Here is a 20,648-nt window from a genome sequence, read left to right on the forward strand (position 1 = left end):
TGGCTGTTTTGCGGGGAAGCCTGTTGCCCGGGTGATGGGGATGGCGCTCTGGCGAGTTGGTGGAGGCTCTTGAAGCCTCGGGCTGTGGTAGCGGTGGCTGCCTGGGCCCCCCTCGCCCGGCTCGGCCATGGCCAGCGTGCACGAGAGTCTCTACTTCAACCCTATGATGACCAACGGGGTGGTGCACGCCAACGTGTTCGGCATCAAGGACTGCGTCACCCCCTACAAGATGGCGCTGCTGGTGCTGCTCAGCGAGCTGGGCCGGGCCGGGGCCCAGCTCAGCCTGCTGGAGAGGCGGCGCCTCAACCGGCTGCTGCTGCCGCTGCTGCAGGTCGGGGGGCAACGGGCCGCCTGAGGAGGGGAGCAGGCGCGGGCAGCGGAAGGGGTTGTAGGGAGGGGATGGGGGGATCTTCCCCAGGTGGAAGGGGTTGGGCTGCCTCCAGGTAATAGGGGTCTGGACATCACCAGTGCGGGGGCCACAAGAGAAAAAGGCAGCAAGTGTTTCTAGAGCGTGGATCTTGCTCATGGATCTAAGGGAGGGTGGAGAGGGACTGTCACTAGATAAGGGCTGGGGTTGGGAATCTGCTGCAGAATAAATAAATAAAACATAAATAAATTAATGGAGATATCCTATTTCCTAGAGCTGGAAGGGACCTTGAAAGGTCATTGAGGCCAGCCCCCTGCCTTCACTAACAGGACCAAGTACTGATTTTGCCCCAGATCATTAAGTGGCCCCTTCAAGGATTGAACCCTGGGTTTAGCAGGCCAATGCTCAAACCACTGAGCTATCCCTCCTCCTATAAAGAAGAGCGTTCACAATTCTCCCTGCTCGTCACCTGGGGCAAGTGAATGTTGCTACTGTAATAAGGGTGGCTAAGGATTTTTGTGCCTGGGCCGTTACATTTTTGTGATTATTATGGAATCATAGAAGTCATCAAGTCCAGCCCCCTGTGCTGAGGCAGGACCAAGTAAACCTAAACCGTTGCTGACAGATGTCTATCCAATCTATTCTTAAAATTCTCCAATGACTAGTGTTCCACAGCCTCCCTTGGAAGCCTATTCCAGAGCTTAACTACTTTCCAGATGTTCTCAAAAATAGAAAGCTTTTCCTGATATCTAACCTTTATCTCTCTTGCTATAGATTAAGCCATTACTTCTTGTCCTGTCTCCAGCTGACATGGAGAAAATTGATCACAGTCTTCTTTATAACAGCCATTAATATGTATAGTGATGCAAAGTTGCTGTTTTTTGTGGGTCCAAATTGACTGTTTGGATTTCTAAAATTGATTTATCATTTTGTATAGGGTCCTGATATGACGCTGTCACGATTGCATAAGGCTATTGAAGAATCCTGTCCTAACTTAGCAAATTCTGTGCAAATAAGGTAATTTATTTGCTCTATCCTTTGGCTGGGGATTGTATACTGCTTTACCAGAGACATGGGGCCATGTTGTCTAATCACTTTTTTCCTTTTTATTAGCTTCTGTAATTTATATGATTGTTACCAAAGAAAGTGATTAAATCATAAACATAACTGATATTTTAAACTTAGTTGATTTTTAGAGAATGTATTTCCTTGGAGACTAGAAAGGAAAAAGAAAAGAGAAAGGAAGTGTAGCATACAGCATATTTTTTCCTTACAGTAACTACCACTCAACCTATACTTTGATGATTTAACATGTTGTGATTTGGTTCATTGTACAGTTCTCCTTTTCAGATGGGAAAAAATAATCACATGCAATTTATTTTTTTAAAGTGATTGGTGATCATTTTTCCAGATGTTCAAAAATTTAGAAACACTTTTGGTATAAGTGAACTAATAACCATTTGGTTTCATTTAGGTTTGTGTCTCATTCTTCCAATACCTGAAATGAGGAAGAGTTTTTCATGTGAGATTTATTTTGGTGGTCAAGATTGGAAGGGAACATTTCTATAAACTTCTTTTCCCTGTTTAGGATAAAACTGATGGCAGAAGGGGAGTTGAAAGACATGGAACAATTTTTTGATGACCTTTCAGATTCATTTACTGGGACAGAACCAGAAGTTCACAAAACAAGTGTAGTAGGTAAGTATTTTATATTCTTTCAGTTTTGCCCTGGAAATCCATTCATAATACAGATTTTCTTTTTATATCTGAAAAACAATTACAAGTACACTACTTAAGACAAATACTCAGTCTTTGTATAAAACCGTATACAAAGAATGCATCTGTTCAAAAATGTTTCACATTGCAATGCCATTAGCAGTTCTCATTGGTCTTAATAGGCGTTCTGTGATCAGATTACCTGTGGAATTGGGCCCTAAAGTAAACTTGACAATGTACCTGAGAGACAGTGAGAATTATTGGGCCACTTTTATAGATTGGTATACTGAGACACCGAGGTGAAGTGAAATGCAAGTTTACATTCCCAGTTAGTGCTGGAACCAGGAATACTGACTTTCAGTCTCTGATCTAAAACTACTAGGCACCACAACTAGCTATCTTTCTCTGTGCTCAAATGTAACAAATATTTTCCTTGTATAGGTTTATTTCTGCGCCACATGATCTTGGCATACAACAAGCTTTCTTTCAGTCAGGTCTATAAACTTTACACTGCACTTCAACAGTACTATCAGAATGATGAGAAAAAAACTGGAATTGATGAGACCGATATGGAGCTGACAAATACTGAAGAACTCGAAGGGAAAATGGAAAAAGAAGAACTCGATGTACCTCTGAGGTAATTATTATTGATTTCTGTAAAGTCTTTCCACTTTCTAGAGAGTCTTCCACACTAATCGTATTAAAAATTCCTCTTTACATGTCAAAACAGGGATTCAAAACTTTGACCAAACAAAGGACACACTCACATTAAAGAAGTATCCTACCTTTGTTAATATCATGATAAACCTTATGCATGTGTTATCACAGGTAACTAGGCAGGCACAGCCTTTGGGATTCTAACTCGGGTAGTAGAGCAGATTGCAACTGCTTTGATCTTCAGTGTGGAGGCATAACCTCCTATCTAGACTACAGGTTCCAGAAAGCAATTTTCAATTACTATGTTTTTATTTATTTAGATTAAAATAATAAAAAGACATTATACAAGGTTCTAGGTACTCTTAACGTATAATTAGTAGTACAACAAAACTCCCAGCAGCATTAAAATGATAGATCAAATAGGAACTCAGCCAGCCATCTTAAAAAAACAAAACTAGAAAAATCAACCGTCTTTTCCATCCCTTCATCATTCTTAGAAGCTAACCTCAGCCATCTCCAAAAACCCTATGGAACAGTTTGCTTGGATGGAACATCTCATGGTCCAGCTGTTTATTGTGGGGTGGCTTGCTTTATATTATGGCATGAAAGGAGGTAGATGGGAATTTGATACTGTACTCTCATCTTTCTATAATGGCACCCTTCATTAATGGTGAATTCAATCATGAAGAGGATGGGTCATGGTCGGTTTTTGCAGAGAGCAAGATAAACTTTTTTTTTTACATTTAGTGCTGGGATGGCCACTCGGTTTCTTTGGTGCCACCATGTGGCAGTATTTCTAAACTGCAATTAAAAAATCTGCAATAATTCTATATTCAATTAAGTACAGTACCACTGTATAAGATGGCGGTGCCACTTTCTCTCCCTTCACTTAGCACTTTTGATTTTGTATGTCCCCTCTTAATAGTATTATTAATGCTAAAAATGAAGATTTTAATGCAGTAAAAGTGACTTTTTTTCTTTCAACATGATCTTTAAATAAAAGTAGTTTTCATATACACATTAAATTGTATTTTCAGAAGTTGGACTCTTCTGTGTCCCTGAGCTTTTCTGTGCCTTCCTGATGGCTGGGAATCTAGCTAATTGTCCTCAGAGTTTTACTTTTTGTTGTATATTTCTGTTTTCCCTTTGAACAAGGTTCTGTTTCTAGCAAAGCAGTTGCTTTCTGGAACTAATCTTACTATGCAGAGTACCATGATCCTCTGTGTGATCAGCTTCCTTCAGATGATCATGAACATTGCTCACGTTGCTCATAGTCTCTGCTGACTGAAGATTAAAATTCAGCCATGGTCTCATTACCAGTTGAGACATCAAGGTGGTATGTCTGTTTTTCTTCAGACATATCTATATACTGTATTTAGTCTTTTGTCTATTAAAACGTATAATAGTGTGTCTGACTACTATATTGTGGCTTCCGTGTGCCAGGTTTTATTCTTTATTAAAGTTTAATCTCTGTAATCCTGGTTACTTTTCACACTTCCAGTTGAGCACTGATGATGTACCATAATACTTTGTAAACTAAAATTGTGCGTGTGTGTGTGTGGCCTCTAATAAAATGTACTTATTTTTGTATCTCCCTTTATTATAGCTACAATATAAGCTACACAGCTGTAGCCTTCTGATTCCTTTTTCACTGCTTTTATTTCTAATCATTTTTTGTTTAACAGGGAAGAAGAAATATCTTGTAGTGGGCCTCTCTCCCAGAAGCAAGCAGAATATTTTCTTTCTCAGCAGGTATGTTAATTCTGACTAGAGCTGGGAAATAATTCATAATGTAAATTTTACCTCTGTGTTTATGAATTATCAACAAACATCACACTTTCTTGGATTAATTAGAAATTATTTTGTTGAATAATTCTCGGTTTATATCTTGTGTGTGAATAGTTCATTGTGAGTACTTGAAATTCAAACAGTTTTAACTGGACACATAAGTCGTGGAATGATTCTATTCCTTGAGAAGAGTGTTTCAGAATCAGCTTTCCAACGGGAATATTTGTAGTTTCCAATTGGTTTCTCCAAAATGTGTTTTTTAAAACTTTGTTTGTTTGATCATTCCTGCAAATAAATATATGCAGAGAAACTAAACACACAAAGAGCACAACCAGACCTCTGAAGCATGGTAGCAATATTAAATATGTACAATAGCGTAAAGTACTTCTTATATATTTGAAGGTCTCTAAGTAATTGTTAAATGCTACTGGTTTCTTTAATTCTATATCTACATCTAGTGTACAATTTTTGTTAACAGTCTTGCTGCTGTGCTGTTATGCAAATTTATGAATTTAACTACAGTGGCATCATATTTTGACTTCATTTTAGATTTTTAACTAATTTATTGTGTAGTATCCTGCAAGTGTATAGAAATCATCTCTCCAAATAAAATGACAATATTATGGAGCAAGAGAAATCAAAATGTTCAGTAATTTTCCTGAGATCTGGAGTCTTGTGATAATTTATGATTACTATAATAACTGGAATTTTTGTTTGTTTGTTTCCCATTTATCAGTATTCTTCCCAAAGCAAATAAATGATTTGTTTTTGTATAGCTACCTGAATTTTTTGTGAGCAGTCAGATATATATTTACGTCAGAAGTCCAATATAATCAATCTCCAAAAAGAGAAACTTGAAGAAATCTCTGTCTTAAAGCAGTTTTTCCATGTTAGTCAACGCGATTGTGGTCTCTCTAAATGTGAATACTACAATTTAATTGAGAGTAAAATTGCTGTTGGCAACATTTAAACATGATAGCAGACATAACCCTTATGAAATTTTATGTAATTGAAGCTATACAGTTAATAAATTGACTAGCATCTATTTATATAATATTCTACCGCTCCATTCCTAGTTACTTAACAACAATTTACCCTTTTATTCTAGGCTTCTTTATTAAAGAATGACGAGACAAAGGCTCTTACTCCAGCATTTTTACAAAAGGAATTGAACAATTTGCTGAAGTTTAATCCAGACTTTGCTGAAGCAGTAAGTGTCTTTCCCCCTCAACCCAACATGCTCACGGGGCAGTTCTTCCTATTTCATAGACTTTAATCATAGAATCATAGACTTTAAGGTCAGAAGGGACAATTATGATCATCTAGTCTGACCTCCTGCACAATGCAGACCACAGAATCTTACCCACCCACTCTTGTATCAAACCTGTGTCTGAGCCATTGAAGTCCTCAAATCATGGTTTAAAGACTTCAAGATGCAAAGAATCTTCCAGCAAATGACCCATGCCCCACGCTGAAGAGGAAGGCGAAAAACCCCCAGGGCCTCTGCCAATCTGTCCTGGAGGAAAATTCCTTCCTGACCCCAAATATAGCGATCAGCTAAACCCTGAGCATGTGGACAAGACTCACCAGCCAGACACCCAGGAAACAATTCTCTGTAGTAGGGAGACCAGATGCTAAATGTGAAAAATCGGGACAAGGGGTGGGGGGTAATCAGTGCCTATATAAGAAAAAGCCCCAAATATCAGGACTGTCTCTATAAAATTGGGACATCTGGTCATCCTACTCTGTGGTAACTTAGATCCCATCTAATATCCCATCACAAGCCATTGGGCATATTTACTGCTAATAGTCAAAGACCAATTAATTGCCAAAATTAGGCTATCCCACTATACCATCCCCTCCCTAAACTTATCAAGCTTAGTCTTGAAGGCAGATATGTCTTTTGCCCCCACTACTCCCCTTGGAAGGCTGTTCCAGAACTTCATTCCTCTGATGGTTAGAAACCTTCGTCTAATTTCAAGTCTAAACTCCCTGATGGTCAGTTTGTATCCATTTGTTCTTGTGTCCACATTGGTACTGAGTTTAAATAATTCCTCTCCCTCTCTGGTATTAATTCCTCTGATATATTTATAGAGGGCAATCCTAGCTCCCCACAGCCTTCTTTTGGTTAGGCTAAACAAGCCAAGCTCTTTGAGTCTCCTTTCAAAAGACAGGTTTTCCATTCCTCGGATCATCCTAATAGCCCTTATAAATAATAATTGGAGATATACCCATCTCCTAGAACTGGAAGGGACCTCGAAAGGTCATTGAGTCCAGCCCCCTGCCTTCACTAGCAGGACCAAGTACTGATTTTTACCCCAGATCCCTAAGTAGCTCCCTCAAGGATTGAACTCACAACCCTGGGTTTAGCAGGCCAATACTCAAACCACTGAGCTATCCCTCCTGCTCTTCTCTGTACCTGTTCCAGTTTGAATTCATCCTTAAACATGGGAGACCAGAACTGCACACACTATTCCAGATGAGGTCTCACCAGTGCCTTGTATAATGGTACTAACATTTCCTTATTTCTACTGGAAATACCTCACCACATGCATCCCAAGACCACATTAGCTTTTTTCACGGCCATATCACATTGGCGGCTCATAGTCATCCTGTGATCAACCAATACTCCAAGGTCCTTCTCCTCCTCTGTTACTTCCAACTGATGCATCCCCAGCTTATAACAATGATTCTTGTTATTAATTCCTAAATGCATGACCTTGTACTTTTCACTATTAAATTTCATCCTATTACTCCAGTTTACAAGGTCATCCAGATCTTCCTGTATGATATCCCGGTCCTTCTCTGTATTGGCAATACCTCCCAGCTTCATGTCATCCGTAGACTTTATCAGCACATTCCCACTTTTTGTGCCAAGGTCAGTAATAAAAAGATTGAAATAAGATTGGTCCCAAAACTGATCCCAGAGGAACTCCACTAGTAACCTCCCTCCAGTCTGACAGTTCACCTTTCAGTACAACCCATTGTAGTCTCCTCTTTAACCAGTACCTTATCCACCTTTCAATTTTCTTATTGATCCCTATCTTTTCCAATTCAGCTAATAAGTCCCCATGTGGAACCGTATCAAATGCCTTACTGAAATCAATCTATTGTGTTTCCTTTGTCTAAAAAAATCTGTTACCTTCTCAAAGAAGGAGATCAGGTTGGTTTGGCACAATCTACCTTTGTAAAACCATGTTGTATTTTGTCCCCAGTACCAGTGACCTCAATGTCCTTGAAAATTTTTTGAAAGAGAAAGTAGTTAAGACCTTGCATACTACAGATGTCAAACTAACAGGTCTGTAGTTGCCCGGATCACATTTTTTCCCTTTTTTAAAGATAGGAACTATGTTAGCAATTCTCCAGTCTTACGGTACAACCTCTGAGTTTACAGATTCATTAAAAATTCTTGCTAATGGGCTTGCAATTTCATGTGCCAGTTCCTTTAATATTCTTGGATGAAGATTATCTGGGCCCTCCGATTTAGTCCCATTAAGCTGTTCGAGTTTGGCTTCTACCTCGGATGTGGTAATATCTACCTCCATTTTGTCATCCTACCATTATCCCTAAACTCCTCATTAAAGACTGAGGCAAAGTATTTGTTTAGATATTGGGCCATGCCTAGATTATCCTTAACCTCCACTCCATCCTCCGTGTTTAGCGGTCCCACTTCTTCTTTCTTGGTTTTCTTCTTATTTATATGACTATAGAACCTTTTACTATTGGTTTTAATTCCCTTTGCAAGGGCCAACTCTACATGGCTTTTGGCCTTTCTCACTTTCTCCCTACATGTTCTGACCTCAATAAGGTAGCTTTCCTTGCTGATTACTCCCATCTTCCACTCATTGTGGGCTTTCTGCTTTTTCTTAATCCCCTCTCTGAGATGCGTGCTCATCCAGCTTGGTCTACAACTCCTGACTATGAATTTTTTCCCCTTTCTTGTTTGTTTTGTATAATCTGTACTGTACACTGAAATACAAAACATTAATACAGATTTGTACAATCTTTGTGTATGCTAATATAGTATTTTAGGATGGGACTCCTTTTAAAGACACAGAGCATAATTCAGTTAAGTACTTACATGTGTCCAACTTCAAGCACAAGTTCCATTGACTTGAGTGGCACTACTCAAGTGCAAAAAGTCAGGCATGTGTTTAAGTTCCTTTTTGAAATGGGGCCTGAGACTTACTTGTCTTTCTGACATTAAGTTGTCTTGAATAACATGAAACAGTTATGCTTCTAAACATTGTGAATGTAAGAAATGTACCGGTGATCAGTACTAGATGGAGTATGCACTGGCTATTGATTACTTACACTGATTTCTGGTTATTAAAAGAAGTTTGAACTCTGAAAGTGAAATGTATTTGACAGAATAATGCCATCTGGGCCTGTACTACATGTTTTGGGCCTGATCCTGTAGCCCTACCCATGTGAGCAGTCTCACATGAGTAAGAGTTGTAGGTCATGCCTCAGAACCACTGACTGGTGGGAGATGTTGAAAATATTAGCTGTGGTCAGCAAGCCTTTCCTTGTTCCATTTTGGAGCAGAGTCATTTGATATAAAGGAAACATGATCAGCTTTATCCCAGTAGTTCTGAACTGTATAAATCATGTTGTTTGAATTGATATTTCCTGCTAAACACACTCTCATTCACAGAAGATCTTACTGCCACCTTTCTCAGTAAGAAGATACAACATACATCTAAAAATTGTTACCAATTCTGTTTTAATTAAAGCTGATTCTGCTTTAAATTTTAGCATTATTTAAGCTACTTAAATAGTCTTAGAGTACAAGACGTCTTCAGTTCAACACACAGCCTCCTTCACTATTTTGACCGTTTGATTCTCACTGGAGCAGAAAGCAAAAGCAATGGAGATGAAGGTTATGGCCGAAGTCTGAGATACGCTGCTCTTAATCTAGCTGCGCTGCATTGTCGGTTTGGCCATTAGTAAGTTAATACACCTTGCTGCATAGTTAAGAAACCCTTGTGCTGCTATTGTTTCTGAAAGTTAGATAAGGAGAGGGGGAGGAGGACTCTGTAGTTGGGGAGCAGGCACAGATGGGCTGTGTTTGTAACTATCCTTGAATCTTGATTTGATTTTAACATCCATTTGGTCTTCTTGTTTGGATCAGTTGAATCATTTGGAATATACTAAGATTTAAGGTTCTTTTTATGTCCAATTACAACGGTTTCCCAGGGAATTAGATCTTTACCTGCTGCACTTCCACGACTATACATAGGTCAGAAGGTGTGGGTGCTTATTTATAACTGATACATGTTCAGGGGCAACTGTAGCTGCCAACCTATTACTCTCGCAAAGATAATGATCAGATGAGTTGGAGAGAGTACTTTGCAGGTGTTTATTTATTTTTTTTAAATCTCTTCGTGGAGTTGGGGTATTGTTTCTGCAGTGCTGTAGATATGCGTGGTGTTCTGCAGACAAATGAGAGCGGTCCCTGCCCCCAAAGAAACCTGTAATGTAGGCCTGCATACATTGCCACATGACTGGACAAATCACAGTTGGTGATGATGGGAGGTGGGTCAGGAAGATGATGATGAGTACAAACACTTTCTACCTAGGCAGGTATTTTGTATGGCACTCATCAGAATAATCTCAGAGCATATTTGAACATATACATGTCCTTTAAGGCCCAGTAATAGGTTACAATTAATTTCTCATGAATTGTAGGGGCTATCTTTTATATATCATCAGCCTTAAGACTAACAAGAAAGTGGATGTGAGGAAATACTCTCTCATCTGAACTGTTTAATTGGAGTTCACTTCTGAGTGGGATATGTATCATTTAGATCAGTGTACGTTTGAGATTTCATACTACTACTTGTCATTGTTACCAGAATATTAATATGCTGTATCTTTGATTTGTTGATAGTCAGCAAGCTGAGCTTGCTCTCCAGGAAGCCATCAGAATTGCACAGGAGTCCAATGATCATGTTTGCTTGCAGCACTGCTTGGTAAGGCAGCCATGCTTAGGGGATACATTGCCTTTGTCTTAGCCATCTGTCTCTCAACTCAGTTAGACTTTTGATGCATTTTCTGTAGCTATATCTAGTGTTTGGTAGTAGTTTTAATATTATTTCCCTGCCTCAGGATGACTTTTTTTGGTCTTAATTTTTTCAGTAAATATCAAGGGATTCAGTAAATATCCAGAGATTTTGGGGTTTTTTTTTTAGTTGTGCAACTCTGGTTGATTTTAGTGGGAGTCATACATTTAAACCCATATACAATGCTTTGAATGTTTAGTCTTTGCACTTTTAAGAACTTTGTTCAAGATAATTTATAAAAACCTTTTTTCCCGTATCCCTCTGTTGTCCTGAGAGTGAGCATAAGGCTCTCAGCCAATAGAAAGAGGAAAAAGGCAAAGATTTTAGTTTCTCTCTCTCTCTCTCTCTTCCCTCCCCCCCTTTTTTGGCAACTTCTTTTTCAGTTCTTTCCTGTCCATAATAGACTGACTAATAGAGTGTGTTTATAGTGATGGTTTTTTTTTAATTTACAACCTAGAGAGCACTCAGCAGAGGTCCCTGTCTAAATCTATGCAGTGTAAACAGTGCTCTTGCTAAGAGGGGTGATCCACTTGATAAACTGCCATAGACTAGGCCTCTTCCTCTGCCTTCCCAAACACGCTGCAGCATAATGGCTCAGTTTTAAGCTCTGCTTTTTGGCTCAGGAAGTTTCAAGCACTTTGTTATATTCAACCCATGAGAAGAGAAAGAAGAGCTCTTGTTGTCCACTTGATATGAAGAAGAGTTAACATATGTATCTGAAGGGAGCTCTCAAAGTGGCACAGGTCACCTGTTTCTCCTTGGAGAAGCAGAGCAGGTTCTAAGGCTTCTGTGTCTTGTTGATTTTGAGACTGTATTGAGGAAACTTATAGGTCCAAGGTGAAAAGCACCACTTTCTAGCAAGGCTCATTCCATGAGAGTTAATCTATCTCTTGGGCTGAGAGAGGATGTTATCCCAGAAGTCCTGTGGAAGGTAACCCTATGGGTGCCTTGCATAACTTACTATACCATTCCAGACTTGACATGGAAGCATCCTGGGCTGCTGCCTTCCATAGGAGGGACTCTGATTCTATAGTCAATTGTGGGGGTTTTTTGTTTGTTTGTCTGGGGTTTTTTTTTGTTACCACATATGTTTTTGTGTCCCCTCCCCTCTCTTTTTTTTAATGGTTGCACAAAAATGTTGTACATGACATTTTACATCATGCCTTTGCAATGATCTTTTTATCTTGTTCCCATACCAGAGTTGGCTGTACATTTTGGAGCAGAAGAGATCAGATAGCTGTGTCCTGTTAGAACACTCTGTGAAAAAAGCTGTACATTTTGGATTGCCAGTAAGTCTCTCAGCCCTCAATTTTATTCTAGGACAAGGAGAAGAGGGTGTGTGCACTCACATATAATGTATGATCTGTAGCTTTTCTTTTTGCTGATCTTATGAATATGTATAGCTGAGATTTACCCGATCTATTTTAGATTACAAAATCTGCCTTTTTCTTTCTTTTAAAAACATAATTAAATTAAAAACCACAGTGGACTTGCTCCCATAGGGATCTTTGGCTTTCACCCCCATTTCTCCCTGTCCCAGCTGCTTGGTCTTGCAGGGCAGCCCTCTCTCAGCAAGTCTCATGCCAGCTTCCTCCCCGTCTCCTGGCTGTTAGAGTGTGGCGCTCTCTCGCTCTCTAGTTTTTCTGTTCGAGATAAGAGAACGAGCTGCACTAGAAGGAATAGTGTAGCTCACGTTGGGGAAGCTGAGAGCAGACGTTAGATTATTTAGAGAGAGGGCTACCCTCTGGTACCCAAGAACAAATAGAGAACCCAGCCACTAGATTGCTGGGGGTGAGGAAGTAAAAGTCATGGGGAAAACTGGGTTGGGGTGAGGAGTTAGGTGGGGTGCATACGACAAAGGATTGGGAACTAATTGTGTAGATGGTGTATGAGCCCTGGAAGGTGGAAATTGTATTTTTTGAGGGAGTGTCAGGGGAAAAGCAGAAAGTTCTGTGTGTGTGCACAAGTGTGCGTGTGAGTACTTTATCATTGGAGTGACTCAGATGTAAACACCAGCTTCCCAGCCGCAGGACTGTGGGGTGGGGAAACTACAGATTCCCCTTCCATCCCTTTACAAGGTGGTATTATTAACTATGTATATGAAGAAATCCCCGTAGCGGCATTTTGTCATCTGTACTGAATAATAACTTGTTTTTTTAGGTGGGAATTTTGATAGTTTGTGCTTCCTGCTTAGTTGTAGCATGTATATGTTTAATATGTTTGTTTTGATTTCCCTCTCCTTAGTATCTAGCTTCCCTGGGAATACAGTCCCTGGTTCAGCAAAGAGCTTTTGCAGGAAAGACTGCTAACAAGCTAATGGATGCTTTAAAGGACTCTGATCTGTTGCACTGGAAACATAGCTTGTCAGAGCTCATTGATATTAGTATAGCACAGAAAACTGCCATTTGGAGACTCTATGGTCGCAGGTATTTTCTCTCATCAAACTTTGTTTTTATATATGTTGTAAATGTTGCAAGCAATGCCTTTACTATCAGTCGTAGAAGTGCACAAGCAACTGCATCTGTTTAATGTGCTGAAACCAAGTGTATAGGCTATTATTCAGGAGGTGTTGGGGGAATTTTTGTTTTCCTAGTTCGGCTCATTTAAAACACAGTCTGGAGGAACAACGACGAGTCTGGTGGCACCTTAAAGTCTAACAGATTTATTTCAGCGGACGAAATGAGGTTTTTTACCCATGAAAGCTTATGCCCAAATAAATCTGTTAGTCTTTAAGGTGCCACCGGACTCCTCGTTGTTTTTGTGGATGCAGACTAACACGACTACCTCTTATATACAGTCTATAGGAGAGATTTTAGTCCCTATGTTATATCTGTAAATAGAACAAAGTTTTAATCTCTCTATTTACCCATCCTCAACATCACCTTATAGAAACTGTGTTCAGCTCTTAGCTGGGTTGATGCCTTGTTCATGAGCACTCGATGTGCTGGCACAGTGGGGAGGTCCTGGGTAGCAGTTGCTTACAACAAAAAGGGGGGAAACTGTAAAGCTAGAAGGCCGGAGAAGCAATCTGTGGCAATTTATCATGACTTTTGGAGTGTAGATTAGAAATCTCTGATGTTTGTTGCATGAAAGTAAATGAAGCTCTTCTCACTGTAGCACCATGGCACTTCAGCAAGCCCAGATGTTGCTGAGCATGAACAGTCTAGAAGCTGTAAATGTGGGTGTTCAGCAGAATAACACGGAATCTTTTGCTGTAGTATTGTGTCACCTGGCTGAGCTACACGCAGAACAGGTGAGGCTTACATTGAGTTGCACAAAAAAATCATGTGGGTGAAGATTCAAAGGCCCGTGATTAAAAAGTGGCTTTTTTTGATGAATTGTGTGCATGTGTGGTTCTGATCAACATTTTGGCAGGTGAGGGAAATTTAGTTTCTCCTCTTAACAGTTGTTTGTGTCTCATAGTACAGAGACGAAATTAAGGAAAGGAAAATAGTGCTTGCACTATTACTTGCTCATCATACTCCTGTTCTTGTGTTGTAGGGATGCTTTGCTGCTGCTTCAGAAATATTGAAACATTTAAAAGAGAGATTCCCTCCCAGTAGTCAGCATGCACAGGTAACGTGTGGCTTTTATTGCATAGAGAAAATACACATTCACGTGACAGAGTTATATGTTGGGGATAAGATCTGATTTTCTTAATTCCTACTGTACCTGTATAAAATGTGTTTTCATTAGAAAATCTGAATTGGTTTCATGTACATCTGGTCACTGTGCAAAAAGTTTTAGCTTTTCCCACTAAAGTCAGAAGCCATTAAAACATTATGCACCACAGTTGGAAACTTGAGAAAGTTATCTCATTAGTGCCTCCAGAATGAAGAGCTATTTGGATTTTCCTTCCATGCCCTCTGTTCCTTCTGTGCAGCTTACCTTTACTGCTAGCTATATCATATTTAACGCCCTCTGAGGGCGTTATCGGGATGAAATGTTTGTAAAGTGCTTTGAAGTTCAAAATGCTATACAAGTACTCTGAGCTAAGAGAAGGGGCTGTGATTTGTGTGGCACTGGGAAACACCCTAATGGAGTAAATCTGTAGGACAGCATCTATGTCATTTTAAGGCTTTCTAGATCCAGCAAACTTATTTTTTCCAATCTTTCCTTTTCTGTGTTACAAAGGGAGCCATACTGCCCAAAAACAATTATTCAGGACATAACTAGAGGAAATAATTTTATTTTAAATGTGATCCTGTAAGCTTTGTTGGGGTTCTTTTGCCATTTTTCTTTAGTAGACCTAGACATGTCTGCTGAAGTTGTTTATTGATACAATGTGTTACAGCCAATAAACTCGGACAACTTATTTTAATAAACAGGAGTATAGTCAGTTATGTCTGTAAATAGCATGCTTTAATGTTAGGGCTGTCAAGCAATTAAAAAAATTAATTGCACGATTAAACAATAATAGAATACCATTTATTTCAAAACTTGTGGATGTTTTTTACATCTTCAAATATATTGATTTCAATTACAACACAGAATATAAAGTGTACAGTGATTACTTTATCTTTATTTTTTATTACAAGTATTTGCACTGTAAAAAACAGAAGAAATAGTATTTTTCAATTCACCTAATACAAGTACAGTAGTGCAATCTCTTTATCATGAAAGTTGAACTTACAAATGTAGAATTATGTACAAAAAACTGCATTCAAAAATAAAACGATCTACAATTTTAGAGCCTGCAAGTCCACTCAGTACTACTTCTTTTCACCCAATCGCTCAGACAAACAGGTTTGTTTACATTTGCAGGAGATAATGTTGCCTGCTTCTTGTTTATAATGTCACATGGAAGTGAGAACAGACGTTCTCATGTCACTGTTGTAGCTGGCATCGCAAGATACTTACGTGCCAGATGCACTAAAGAGTCATATGTCCCTTCATGCTTCAACCATCATTCCAAATGACATGCATCCATGCTGATGCTGGGTTCTGTACAATAACAATCCAAAGCAGTGCGGACTGATGCAGGTTCGTTTTCATTATCTGAGTCAGATGCCACCAGCAGAAGGTTGATTTTCTTTTTTTGGTGGTTCGGTTTCTGTAGTTTCTGCATTGGAGTGTGACTTCTGAAAAACGTGCTCCACACCTCGTCCCTCTAAGATTTTGGGAGGTACTTCAGATTCTTAAGCCTTGGGTTGAGTGCTGTAGCTATCTTTAGAAATCTCACATTGGTACTTTCTTTGCGTTTTGTGAAATCTTCAGTGAAAGCGTTCTTAAAATGAACGTGTGCTGGGTCATCATCCAAGACTGCTATAACATGAAATATATGGCAATATGCAGGTAAAACAGAGCAAGAGATATACAGTTCTCCCCCAAGGAGTTCAGTCAGAAATTTAATTAATACATTATTTTTTTAATGAGCATCATCAGCATGGAAGCATGTCCTCTGGAATGGTGACCAAAGCATGAAGGGGCATACGAATGTTTAGCATACCTGGCACGTAAATACCTTGTAATGCCAGCTACAAAAGTGCCATGCAAATGTCTGTTCTCACTTTCTGGTGACATTGTAAATAAGAAGCAGGCAGCATTATCGCCTGTAAATGTAAACAAACTTGTTTGTCTGAGCGATCGGCTGAACAAGAAGTAGGACTGAGTGGACTTGTAGGCTCTGAAATTTTACATTGTTTTGGTTTTGAGTGCAGTTATGTAACAAAAATCTATGTTTGTAAGTTGCACTTTCATGACAAAGAGATTGTACTATAGTATTTGTATGAGGTGAATTGAAAAATACTATTTCTTATCATTTTTACATTACAAATATTTGTAATAAAAAATACACACTTTGATTTCAATTACAACACAGAATACAATATATATAAAAATGTAGAAAAATGACCAAACTATTTAATAAATTTAAATTGGTATTGTATTGTTTAACAGCGCAATTAAAACTGCGATTAATTGCAATTAACATTTTTAATCACGATTAATTTTTTTGAGTTAATTGCGTGAGCTAACTGGGATTAATATCTGTTGATTTAACTTTGAATCACAAAATGAACATTCACCATTTCTTCTTAAAACTTATTTCTGTACACTCTTGGTTTAGCTGTGGATGCTGTTTGATCAGAAAATACAGTTTGATAGAGCTATGAACGATGGGAAGTACCATGTTGCCGATTCTCTTGTGGCAGGAATTACAGCACTTAATAGCATCGAAGGCGTGTACAGGTAAGAAACCATCAATCTACAGAAAAATCTTGCAATAATATCCCACTGAAATAAAGATGGAATAAGGTGCTTGCTTGAGATAATACATTATTTGTCTCGGCGTACCTTTCTTCAGTGAACTACAGTAATGTTTCCTTCTTCCTTGCATCCGAAGAAGTGGGTATTCACCCACGAAAGCTCATGCTGCAAAACGTCTGTTAGTCTATAAGGTGCCACAGGATTCTTTGCTGCTTCTACAGAACCAGACTAACACGGCTACCCCTCTGATACTTCTTCCTTAACTCTGCCATAATTATCCTAAAACAATGATCTTGGTATAATCCATTTTACCCACCTCCCTGGGGTTATTTTAATGGCTATAAAGCATTTAAGCCCTAAATTTATAAATTATTCTATGACTATAGATCTCTTGCTCTCAGAGAATGCATTAATCTATTTATTTTGAAATCTGTTCACTGTGGCTATCCCAGGAGCTAGTTGCAATACAGAATTTATATAAAACAATTAGGAGAGTTGGGGCCTATTCCTGGTTTTGCCATTGACCTACAGTGTGACCATGGGCAAGTTGCTTCATTTCTGGCTGTTACCCCATCTGTAGAATGGGGGAATACTTCCCTTCCCTTATAAAGTGCTTTGAGATCTGTGGATGAAAAGTGCGATATAAAAGTTACATGTTATTAACGGAACATCCCCACCAGGCTCTGGTTATAATTTTATGCATTTGGGTAGAAAGCAGTTTTACAAGTGTAGAAGCTGAGTACACAAAACACAAGTGTGCTTTTCCATTGCATCCAAGTGAAGGATTGCGTCTAAAATATTATCATCTGGTAATGAAATTCTTTTTATTATAGAAAAGCCATTGTATTGAAAGCTCAGAATCAAATGTCAGAGGCGCATAAACTTTTGCAGAAACTGTTGATCCACTGCCAAAATATAAAAAACACTGAGATGGTGATTAGGTAAGAACAGTTAATTTCCAGAGATTTCCTTAAATTATTAAAGCTACTTTACACTAATTAACATCAATAGTCACAATCTGTTCTGTATTTCTTTGCTAATTTGTAGTTTATCCACCATTTGGATAAGAAAATATTCTGATTTATTAAATGTAGTATAGAAGAATTTATTAAATGTAAAACTTTGGGTGGTGATAAGATGAAACAATACCATGGCAATACGAAAGTGCTTTCACTTGCTGAGGTAAATGAACTTGCTGGTACCAACACTGTTTTAAAAGAAAGTCATTTGGAATGGCCCCTAACTACACATGTTTGCACTCAACAAACTGAGTTTTAGCAGGTAAACTTCCATTATCAAAGTGGATGTATGAATTGAATTCTTCATGGACAGTGTGAAAATTCAACGTTAGGTTTTTTTTTCCAGGGGGGAGTTGTTGTTTTTTCCTATGGCATGTGTGGGGTATGGGTGGTTTGTTTGCAGGGTGTTTTTTTTATAACAAAATTTAAAAATTGATATAAAGGATACTGTGAAGCTGAAATTTAGAAGTCTTTTCAAAACTAAATTCAAAGTAGTTTCAAGTACTAAATCTGCCCTGAGTGGATGTTTTGCAACCACAATTTCCTTTTAAAAAAAAAAAAAAAAAAGGTGGGTGGGGTGGATTAGTTTCCCTGTTGAGTGAAAGAGCCACACAAACCAACTGTGCCTAAAATAAACTGGGAGATGTTTTCTCTCTACTCTGTGTCATCATAATCGTCAGTGTCACTTATCACAATAGTATTTTATTCGTGGTAATTGGTGGAATCCCTTTTAAGGATGAACTTCAGATTTATTGTGCATGTGATATTTTAACTTATTAAGAATAAATGAGAGTGTACTATTAGGGATAAATAATTGACATCCACTTGCTTGTTCTCTGGAGGTTAGTGTGCTGGGGAAACACTTCAACATTTTCAGCAAAACTGTGTCACTTTACATTTTTCACCCCTCTTTTTGGTTAGTGTACTTCTGTCAATAGCAGAGCTTTACTGGAGATCTTCATGTCATACAATAGCACTGCCTGTCCTGCTTCAAGCTCTCGCTCTTTCTAGAGAATACCATCTACAGTACTTGGCCTCTGAAACTGTTCTGAACTTGGCTTTCTCCCAGGTAAGTTTGATTCATGTTTTCACAGGCTGCAAATCAAACATTTATGTTATCAATCTGGATATCACTGTTAGATTTAAGAACATAATCCTGTCAGGGTTCAGTTATTGCGTCTAACGAATGAAATGTATTTCAAAATGTGAAGTCTTTCAAGGAAGTTTATAAAAACAATTGAATGTCATTGAGGCTTTTAGACTCAGTATGTTATAAAATATGCGGTTATAAGTTGGCACTGCCTTCACTTCTCCAATTGATATTTCTTATGCCATCTTGTTGACTTTGCGGTACCGTAACTTGTTGACATGAGCTGAGTTTAAAAAGAACACAGGTTAATGGAGTTCATTCGTATTGCTTATTCTGGGCAGATGGGGATCCTCGTTGTCAACACTGGGCAGTGTCTGCCAATCAATTCAGATTCTTACTGGCATTCGCCACCACAGTGCTTCATCTCTGTTAATGGAAACAGATTAGAACATTATGGGAAGAAGCTAAAAATCTTGTCTGGACTATCAATTCCTTTTAAAACAGATGTGGCATTTGAGTGGCTTATGTTGGCCTCACCAGAAGTGGCTGCTATTTCCTGTGGGCACCAATTTCAGACCAGCAAAGTATGTTTTTCTTTCAGCTAATTCTTGGTATTCCTGAACAAGCGCTGAATATTCTGCATACGGCAATAGAACCTATCTTGGCTCACGGGGCAGTACTGGACAAAGGCTGTGCCATGTTCTTGGTGGCCAAATGTCAAGTTGCTTCTGCAGCTTCCTACTCTCAACCAAAGAAGGCAGAAGGTAGAGTGAAGAATAATTATGTCCATTTATACTTCTCAGCTTTGAATGAGCTACAATCCAATTTAGATATTTGAATTTTAATATACAGAGATATATTATCATTGGTAATAAAATCAAAACAAAAACAAGACAGGTAGTGTTATTGAATGGGAAGATTGGGGGTGGGGCAGGAGGGTCTGAGTCTGGACTCTCAATGTCACTGAGGCCAAAAGAACAATGTCCATCTTGAAAATACTCAATATTTACAATAGAACCTTGTTTATCTGCACACTTTATCATCCACACCCTGCAGCAAAGCTTGAATAGCAGAGGCTGTAGTTGTATGCCCATGTTGCCAAGACCATTATTTTTACAAAAGATGCAATAAAATGTTTTCTCCCACATCATGAATTATTTTAGAAATTGCTAAAACCTGTGCTTTTAATTTGAAAAATGAATTCATAATGGGCCTCCCTAGTGTGGGATTGTACTGCAAGTGGTGTTTATATGAACACAATTTTAAATGTTGGACTTCCTCACCCTTTTGACAGCTCTGGAATCTGCTATCCTGAACCTAAATGAAGCCAAGACTTATTTTGCAAAAGTGGACTGCAAAGAGCAGCTCAGAGACGTTCTTTACTTTCAGGCCCGACTCTTCCACACCCTGGGAAAGGTTCAAGAAAGAAACAAATGTGCCATGCTATTCCGTCAAGTGCACCAGGAGCTGCCTGCTCACGGTGTTCCGTTAATTAATGCCTTCAAGTGAAGTGTTTAAAGCTGAGGCTTCCCTCTTTTCCTGCTGCCCCCTCCCCCCGCCCCCTTTTTGTTAATGTCTTCATTATGTTCAGTCATCACTGTTTGGAAATAATTACCAATAAACTATGTTCTTCTGTTTAGAAAACTTTGTTTTTTACTTGTAATGATTTGTGGAAAGCAGATGTTTGCACACACCTCATTTTATTCTGTAAATGAGTAGTCATCTTCTGTAGTCACAAA

At 38.8% G+C, this 20,648-nt stretch overlaps 1 protein-coding gene across 1 annotated transcript; it reads left to right on the forward strand.

The window, feature by feature from the left end:
• On the forward strand, positions 1 to 20,553 carry ANAPC5 (anaphase promoting complex subunit 5). The gene is made up of 17 exons (XM_044989720.1): positions 1 to 331; positions 1,305 to 1,384; positions 1,956 to 2,065; positions 2,525 to 2,720; positions 4,426 to 4,492; positions 5,637 to 5,738; positions 9,287 to 9,477; positions 10,422 to 10,503; positions 11,793 to 11,882; positions 12,838 to 13,019; positions 13,711 to 13,846; positions 14,095 to 14,169; positions 16,661 to 16,782; positions 17,634 to 17,741; positions 18,741 to 18,888; positions 19,511 to 19,673; positions 20,204 to 20,553. The coding sequence occupies exons 1-17, from the start codon at positions 128 to 130 to the stop codon at positions 20,416 to 20,418; spliced, it is 2,271 nt and encodes a 756-aa protein (XP_044845655.1). The 5' UTR covers positions 1 to 127; the 3' UTR covers positions 20,419 to 20,553.
• Positions 20,554 to 20,648: the final 95 nt, after the last annotated feature.

The sequence above is a fragment of the Mauremys mutica genome, chromosome 16, assembly GCF_020497125.1.
Source record: "Mauremys mutica isolate MM-2020 ecotype Southern chromosome 16, ASM2049712v1, whole genome shotgun sequence".
Lineage (NCBI taxonomy): Eukaryota > Metazoa > Chordata > Testudines > Geoemydidae > Mauremys > Mauremys mutica.